This window comes from Perognathus longimembris, chromosome 28 (assembly GCF_023159225.1).
Source record: "Perognathus longimembris pacificus isolate PPM17 chromosome 28, ASM2315922v1, whole genome shotgun sequence".
Lineage (NCBI taxonomy): Eukaryota > Metazoa > Chordata > Mammalia > Rodentia > Heteromyidae > Perognathus > Perognathus longimembris.
The window spans coordinates 24,293,326-24,301,548 of record NC_063188.1 but is presented as its reverse complement, the minus strand read 5'-3'; the positions used below and the strand labels follow the sequence as shown (position 1 = coordinate 24,301,548).

The following is an 8,223-nucleotide window of genomic DNA, read 5'->3' as shown; positions in this document are numbered from 1 at the left end:
CAACTCCTGCAATCAACAGCAGTGAGCTTCTGAATCTCATTGCTGTTGCCTGCCCCCAACAGCCTTCCCGCAGATCTACTGCAGCCCTCCCTGTCTGCAGTGCCCCACCTCCATCACACACTTCTTAAGACCAGGATGCTGTGCTCTACAGCACCCAAATATTTGTTATCTCTACCCTTCCAAATTCAACCCACTTGTCTCTCCTTTGAGTGCCCTCCCCAATTAAACTCCTACCCTAGAGCCTTCTCCATTTTAATCAATTTCTTCCCTCATTTGAAACCTGCTCAAAACTCACATTTTCCATAGGCTTTTCAAGCTCACCATAGTCTAACCATCCATTATTTCAGATCTTTCATTTCCTAGATACCTCACTTAGTAAGTGTATTAAAGGTAATTGCTATAATTACAATTGGAACTGTGGGTCTGATCCACAAGTCATATGATGTCCACCAGTATGAATTGCTAATAAGACAGGATCATGTCTCTGCCTACTCCTACTGATCTTAAGCATATTCTTGTTTTTTCCCCTCCCAAGAGAGTAAGTAGAATGTTCAATCTTTATTGGGGTTCAGTAAAGATGGAGGCCAGTATTTTTTCTGTACAGCATGTTCCTGATGACTGATAATTTTTAGAGTTGATCTTTTGAGCCAGTTAGACTTTGCTTATCTGAATCAGCTTTGTCACACAAAAGAGGATCCCAGAAACTCTCAGCCTTGAGCATCCTCGGAAACAGGTGGCTACCCACACATCTCAAAGCCCTATCAATCAATCCCTTAAAAATTTCCTTAGAGCTGCTGAAATCCATCAAGTCCACCTCTGTAGCCAGTGCTTTGAACAGGACTTCTAAGGCCTCCCCAGTGAAATAAAACTGTGTTAGTGGGGAGTGAAGGAATGGCTGGCTGTAATAAAGGTTCCTTAGCCCCTGGGGGCGCTGTCGCCAAAATGGAATAGAGGGGTTTCTTGAGAGAGAATGGAGGGGCGCAAGAGTTATATTACCATCTTGATAGCTGCAGCGCTCCTGCTCCGCTCTGAGCTAACCCCCAGGCAACTAACAAATGCAGTGGGCAAGCACCTTGGTGCAATGTGTGTGTGTGTGTGTGTGTGTGTGTGTGTGTGTGTGTGTGTGTGTTCAATTTCTGCCTGCTGCTGTGTTTTTTTGTTGTTTGTTTTTCGTTTTTTTGTACAAGGAACCCCCTCAGAAATGCTGCCCTTGCAGGCTGAAACACTAACCCACCCACCGGCTCTCCCCCTCCCTGCAAGCAGCCAGAAGTGAAGTTGCCAGAACTGAGTTAAGTGGGAGTAGCTCCTAAGTATCTTAGATGCTGATTCAGGCCTGGGTTGAACGGGACCAGCGCCAGGGAACTCCTGGTCCAGGGAGACTCCCCAGTCGAAACTGGGGAATCCAGGGTTACCACTCTACTTAGGAATCTGCTAGTGTGGTTCGACTGCGGACTTTAAAGGAGCTGTATGCATGATGAAGGATCCGTGTCTATGTGAGATCTATGCTTGTTTGTGTGCAGCGTTGTGTCTGGACTGGGCAAAACCCACTCAGCTTCTTGTTGCGCAGACCTTTGAAGAAACCCAAGATTGGCTGAGGATCCCCGGGAGTTCCAGAAAGAACTCTCTTCATCTTGTTTTGCAGCCCACAGAAGAGTATCAAGTAGCAACGTTTGAAGCCCTAGGCTTTAATCTGCCCACTCATCGCATTCAGGCGGCCCAGGATGGGGAGGTTTGGCTTGCAGGTGGTTGTCACCCGCAGCTGGAATGGGAGCTGCGCAACCTGCTTGCACTCTTCTGTCTACTCTCCGTGCAACAGCTTGGCATGGGGCAGGGGGTGGGGGGTGGGAGCTAAGGCTATGTTGGTGCCACAGCTGGCCGAGGTAAGGAGTGCACTGTGTGTGTGTGTGTGTGTGTGTGTGTGTGTATATAGTGTGTGGGGGGGAGGGGTAGAGAGACTGCTGGACTCTAGATTCGGACCCGAGTCCTTGGCCTCATTTGCATTGTGAACAACGATGCCCTTATAACAAGTGAAAAGAGCCGCTCTTAAATGGAACAGACACAAATAATAAAATACGTATCTGCCCCACTAGCAAGGAGATCGCACTTGCGGGAGGGCGGGGGGGGGGGGCTTTCGGCAACGAATTTTGTTGCGACGGAGCCTTTTGCAGGCAGTGGGGGAATCAACCTTCTCCCAGTCCCCTCCCCCTACAGCTGTTCCCGCAAATTCTTCGCAGACATCCTGAGTAGACCAGAGCGAAGGAATTAGGGAGCAGGGGTTTGCAGACTGTAAAGTGTATTGGAAAGGAGAGAAGATTTTATTGAAGTGTATCCGAGGCACATTTTAAGATTAGGTGGGATCATCGTCCCACAATCCCCTCCCGCTCTCCAGGGTTCTAAATTAATTTCTCCGCCCAGTGAAATCACTCGGCTTGGGAAGATGCCTAACAGCTGAAGGGAACTGAGTTTGGTATTTGTTTGTTAACTACCAAAAAATAAAAAAAAGCAGGCTACAGGAGCAGCCAAGTTGCTGCCTGAACATCTCAGTCCCCAGTTTTCACGAGGAAAGGTGTGGAAGGGTGCCCCTCCCCCTCCATTCCCCTCGGGGAGAAAAAGCGCGACTTCCGAAGATGCGCGGGTTGGCGGTCGATCTTCTTTCTCGTCCCCCCCCCCCGCATTGTCCACATTCACGCACATTCCTTGCATTTAGAGCGGAGTCGGAATCCAAATTCAAGGAATGTTAATCATGCTACTGCAGACAACAGCGTTAGACTGTGTGGAGGGATTCCTAGGGAATTCTCCTCTGGTCCCCTTTGCTTTCTGACTCCCCAACCCCCAGCCCCTAGGGTTGCGCAACCACCCCCCCCCCCATCAACAAGGTGCAAAGCCCCACCCCCGCCCTCGCGCACGCAGCTCAAAATTTCAGGGCCGCTTCTAGAGAGTTGGGAAATGGGCGAAGACCCTGCTTCGTCTAGTTATCTCTTAGTTCCTGAGCTCTTAGAAGTGAGGAGGACTTTGCAAAGAGACAACATCGTACGGAAATCAAAAGCGAAGATTGAAGGGGAAGTGTTTTGATCCCGAGACTGCTAAGATTGACCATGGGCTGTAAGTCTGTAGACTCACGCACACACCCGCACTCCAGGGCAAGGACTCACACACAAGCCTGGCATCTCAACATCCGCGCGTTGCCCACCCGCCACAGACAGGCAGTTCCCCTGGGGTTCTGGTCCACCACCTTCAATACTGGGATGCATGGACCCCCCCTAGTTTCTGGTTGTCTAGCTTTCCGGACAGCCAGGAGCTCGCAGTCCAGAGGGCAGCGCACTCCTTGCTGACGCCGCCCGGAGGAAGGGCGGCTAGACTTACCCATGGAATCAGGCAGGGACATGTCGCTGGATCGTTGCTGAGTCAGGGACTGATGCATGGTGAAATCTGTCCCGTTTGCCCCAGTCCCCTAAAATGCTTCAAGCGCCCCCAGCTCAGGGCGCCCCGCAGAGCATCCTACTCCGCGGCTGCTTCTCCTCGTCCCTCCTGAGAGCGGAGAGAGACTGCCTCTGGTTGAGAGCTGCAGCCCAAGTGCCGCCTCCCCCTCCCTTCCCCTCCTCTCCCTCCCTCCTCTTCTGCCTCCCTCTGCTCCAGGAGGCAGCAGCATTGGCAGTCCAAGCAGCAGCATGCGCTTGCGCAAGACCCCCCCTCCCTCCCGGCCTCCCCATCCTAGTTATCCACCTCCCAGCTTCCTAAGCCAGACAGGGAGCTGTTTTAGTCCCTTGGGGCCAGGGCTGCACAGAGAAAGAAAAAAGGCTTCAGCCTGGGGGCAATCTGCCTACCCTGTAGCTTGAGGAGAGGGTCTTGGGCAATCATCTTGTTATAGGATTTATAATTGGGGAGGAGACAGAATCAGAGATTCAGAGCTGAGGAACACATGCACACACACACACACACACACACACACACACACACACACACACACACACACATTTGTGCAGGTCTGGTCTTCCAGAATGACATAATGGAGCTGGAGATGATCCAGAGAAGGGCCACTGTATAATCAAGAGGATGGTGGAGGGAGACTGTCTTATGAAGATAGATTAAACAAATGCAGACTCTTTAGTCTAGAATGATGAAGGCTGGGAAGGGATGTGACCGGAGTGTATAAAATTATGCAGATACGAAGAGAAAGAGAACACAGCCCTATTCACTAGATCTGAGAAGTCCAGAACCAACAGCACCCTAAGAGCCAAAGGGAGAGTCTGCTAAAGCATATATGACCCTGTATCAGCACCCCTTAGTATTTTTGCTCAAAGTGCTTTTATATCAAAGATCTCATTTTCTCAGCATAGCAGCCATGTAAGGAAGAAAGGGGAATTATCAACAACCCTATTTTATAGATGAAGAAATTGAGCCCCAGAAGAAAATCTGGGACTACTAGGCTATTAAGTGGCAGAGATGGAATTCAGACCTAGATTTGCTCAGACTCTCAGAGCAGTGCTCTTCTGGATATGGCAACTGCCTCCGTGTTCTCAAACTCCAAACCAAGTTAAGTATAACACTTTTTTGAGAATCACTAGGATGAAGAACAATACTTGGTTTTCCCATATCTGCTTTGTTAGTCTTTGATATTTTTGCTACCTTATGCAGGAAATGGAATCATAGGCTCTTTCCATTTCCCATCTTCCAAAGAAAGAAAAGATACTTCCTAATGGTCAAAAAAGAAAGCCCTTCATAAAGAACTTGGGGACTTGAGGTTGGATGTTGTCTTCGATATTATTAGCCGCCATACACAATGGGTGTGTATTGGAGATCTATGATATATATCTAAGATAGAGACAAGAGGCCCACTAGTGTACACGTGTATGTCTTAAGCATGTTTGGCATATAGGTCAATCTCCATATGCTTTACAAAGGCAGAGAGAAGTCCTATATTTGTATACAATTGCACTGATTGTCTTTCAGTCCTGTTTGTCTCTTCTTCTCACCCTAGATACCTTATATCTAATATAAAGAACTCCTGTAACCTGTAATGATTTCCCAGGAGTGCTTCATAACTAGCTTATTGGATTTTTATGAAACTAGCCTTGATGGAAAGAGGTTTTTATACAGGCTAGAAAAAAATGTTTAACATCCTCTTTAGAGATACTTGGCTCCCTTTTAGCAACTACACAGCTAGAGATCCTGAAGGAGGCCAAATAGAGACTTGTTACTGTACCAGACTGGTTGCACTGGATACAGTGAGGCCTTTGCACTTTAGAAAGAAACATATTACCCAGGAAATGATGCAGAGAGCATATGTAATTGGGACTTTGATAACCAAAGCCACAAACTAGTGAAGTGCCATTAATGGTGGTGAGCTTTGCTTTCTCCAGCATTCAGGAATCCTATGTGAAATGGAATAGTATTTATTAAAAAAAAATCTAGAGAAGCTGGCTGTTTAAAAGATTTGTGTATTGTGTGTGTGTGTTTTCATACTGCTTCTTGTGATACCTTATGGGACCTGGAACACAGCAGGCACTCAGTCAAGTTAAAAATGACTTTGAGATCAGTAATTGTGACAATAGTAGCAGCTGCAGCAGCTCAAAGAGTAGTAGCAGCCTTCTCCCCAGAGATGGTGTATTTGTTTGGAGCTGGGAAAAGAGGAGGCACTAAAATAAGAACCATGAAAAAGACCCACATTTCAGCCAAGCTCTGCACCTAAACCTCTTTTCCTTCCAAAGTAAGTTTATTTTAATTCAGAATGAGCTGCACAAAGGCATTTTTTCATGGGCTCGATTCTGATTTGCTGCACATCAAAGCACATGCAGATTTCATACAAAATAATAGGTTTGTAGTAAAATTTACAAATAGGCAAACCATCAAGATAAAGAAACAGATCTTTCACGCAAGTGAAAGTTGTTATAAAACTGCATGGTTAGCTTCAAATGAATAAGAAATTACTAAAATGCCTTAAATCATTTTCATTGCAAGCTTAGCATACAGTGTTGCCCCCAGGTTGCAAATGGTTTAATTTCATCAGGAATTGCTTGCCAAAGGGATGGCAGCCTATTTCTGTCTTCTTCAAACCAGTAACGATGGCCTTTTCCAGAGCCTTCAGATCACTCAAAAACTTCCAGATAGTACTCTCTAACATACTCACTTTAGATATAACCATAACATTCATCCACGTCACTGTGATAATTTATTTGACTTGTTAAATTCTGTAGTACTGGGGCTGGGAATATGGCCTAGTGGCAAGAGTGCTTACCTTGTATACATGAAGCCCTGGGTTTGATTGCCCAGCACCACATATATAGAAAATGGCCAGAAGTGGTGCTGTAGCTCAAGTGGCAGAGTGCTGGCCTTGAGCAAAAAGAAGCCAGGGACAGTGCTCAGGCCCTGAGTCCAAGGCACAGGACTGGCAAAAAAAATAAATAAATAAATAAATAAATAAATAAATAAATAAAATTCTGTAGTACTTTCTAGATTCCAAACTTGAAAATGTACACACACATACATAAAAGCACACATGCAAATTTTAAATGATGGGCATATAAGTGTTCACATCATACACACAGACACAGACACAGACATACACAATCACACACATCCCAGACATTATCTCCATACCCTGACTAGTTCCACTTGCCTCTCACTTCTCAGGCTTGTATTGCTCAAGCACAAAGATGAGCTTCTGTATAATGGAGTACCTGAAAAAATTAAAGCATTCCTAATTGAGGTTGGAGTTGAATCTACCAGATTCTCTTAAGTCAATGCCTAGTATTCAGGGTCTGTGCCACAAACAGCTGAATTTTCATTGAAGAGGCTATGCTAGAGAGTGCTAATTCACCCATGAATGTTGACTTTTCTTCCCATTGTCAGGTAGTTATTTTCTTTGGGTACCAGAAAAATAACCATAGTATCAAGGAACAGTAATGGCACAAATCTCTACTTTGTTACCATTTTTCTATTTTGTAATCTGCTTTTATTACCAATCTGCTTTTATTATTGTGTTTTCTAATGCCAATAAAAATATTTAATGATGTGATTTTAAGTGGCTAAGACATCATTTGTCAATACCCTACTGTTACTGGATATTTTAAAGGCTTCCAAATTTTCAGCATTATAAATAACACAATGAACTGAAATCTTTGCAACTTTTTTTTGCCAGTCTTGGAGTTTTAAATCAGGGCCTGGGCACTGTCCCTGACCTTCTTTTGATCAAGGCTAGCATTCTACCACCTGAGCCACAGTGCCACTTCTGGCTTTTGTTTATTTATGTGGTAGTGAGGAATTGAACCCAGGGCTTCATGCATGCTAGGCAAGCACTCTACCACTAAGCCACCTTCCCAGCCTGTGAGTTCCTTTTTTAGCACAAAATAAAATATTACACTGGAATTATTGATTCAAAAGTGTCAAACCACATGCTATTGACTGCGTTTTTAACACCATGCATGTAATAAAGTATATATACTGATGAATTTTCATTTACATGTATATGTTTATGTATGCATATGTCTTCCTATAACACCAACCAGATCAAGATATTGAGCCTTTTCAGCATCCCAGATGACTCCCTTGAGCTCCCTCCTCTACCCTTTCACAGGTTACCACAATTCTGTTTATCATTAAGCTCTAATATTTTAGGCATCTGAATATATATTACCAAACTGTGTCCAAAACATTTGTAGTAAAGCATAATCCCACTGTCAACACATTAATTTGTCCAGGTCCCCAGATCTCCTGGGTTTTCTCTTTAAAAAGACTTGTTTTAGTATTAAAGACATGTCTGGTTACAGTCAGTCAGCAATGACTGAGAATAGTCAAGAAGCCTGATTGGAGTTCAGCCTGATACAAGAGTGCAGTAACATCTAGGATTGAGAGGGAAATCCCAACAGGCAGATAGCACCGTGTCACAGTTCACAAATACATTAGAAATGCCCAACTGCTCAGATCTGAGTGTTATATGCCTATTGTTCTCTGTTGCACATACCCAGTCTTCCTCATACTTAGCTTTCAATTTTCCCGTAATCATCACATAGTTATTCTTGGTACAAAGTTGACATTTAAATAGTTCTTAAACACATGACACTTTTATTGCACTTTTTTGATGACAAATTTTTAAATGACATGAAAGAATCCTAAAACTACAGAGGTACCTGATATAAAAAATTATTTCTTCCTCAGAATTCTATTCTCCAGAGATAAAAATTGATTGGATTGCATTTTTCCAAAAATTTTCTCTATGCATGTGTT

The 8,223-nt window shown here is 44.5% G+C and overlaps 1 protein-coding gene across 1 annotated transcript in view; it reads right to left on the bottom strand.

Moving 5' to 3' along the window:
• The window catches only part of Tmem255a (transmembrane protein 255A), a 49,956-nt gene extending 46,443 nt beyond the window's left edge, over positions 1-3,513 (bottom strand). The window contains exon 1 of the mRNA XM_048336043.1: positions 3,364-3,513. Coding sequence (XP_048192000.1) covers positions 3,364-3,421 — 58 coding nt within the window. The 5' untranslated portion in view covers positions 3,422-3,513. The remainder of the gene's footprint in view (positions 1-3,363) is intronic.
• Between the last annotated feature and the right edge of the window lie 4,710 nt (positions 3,514-8,223).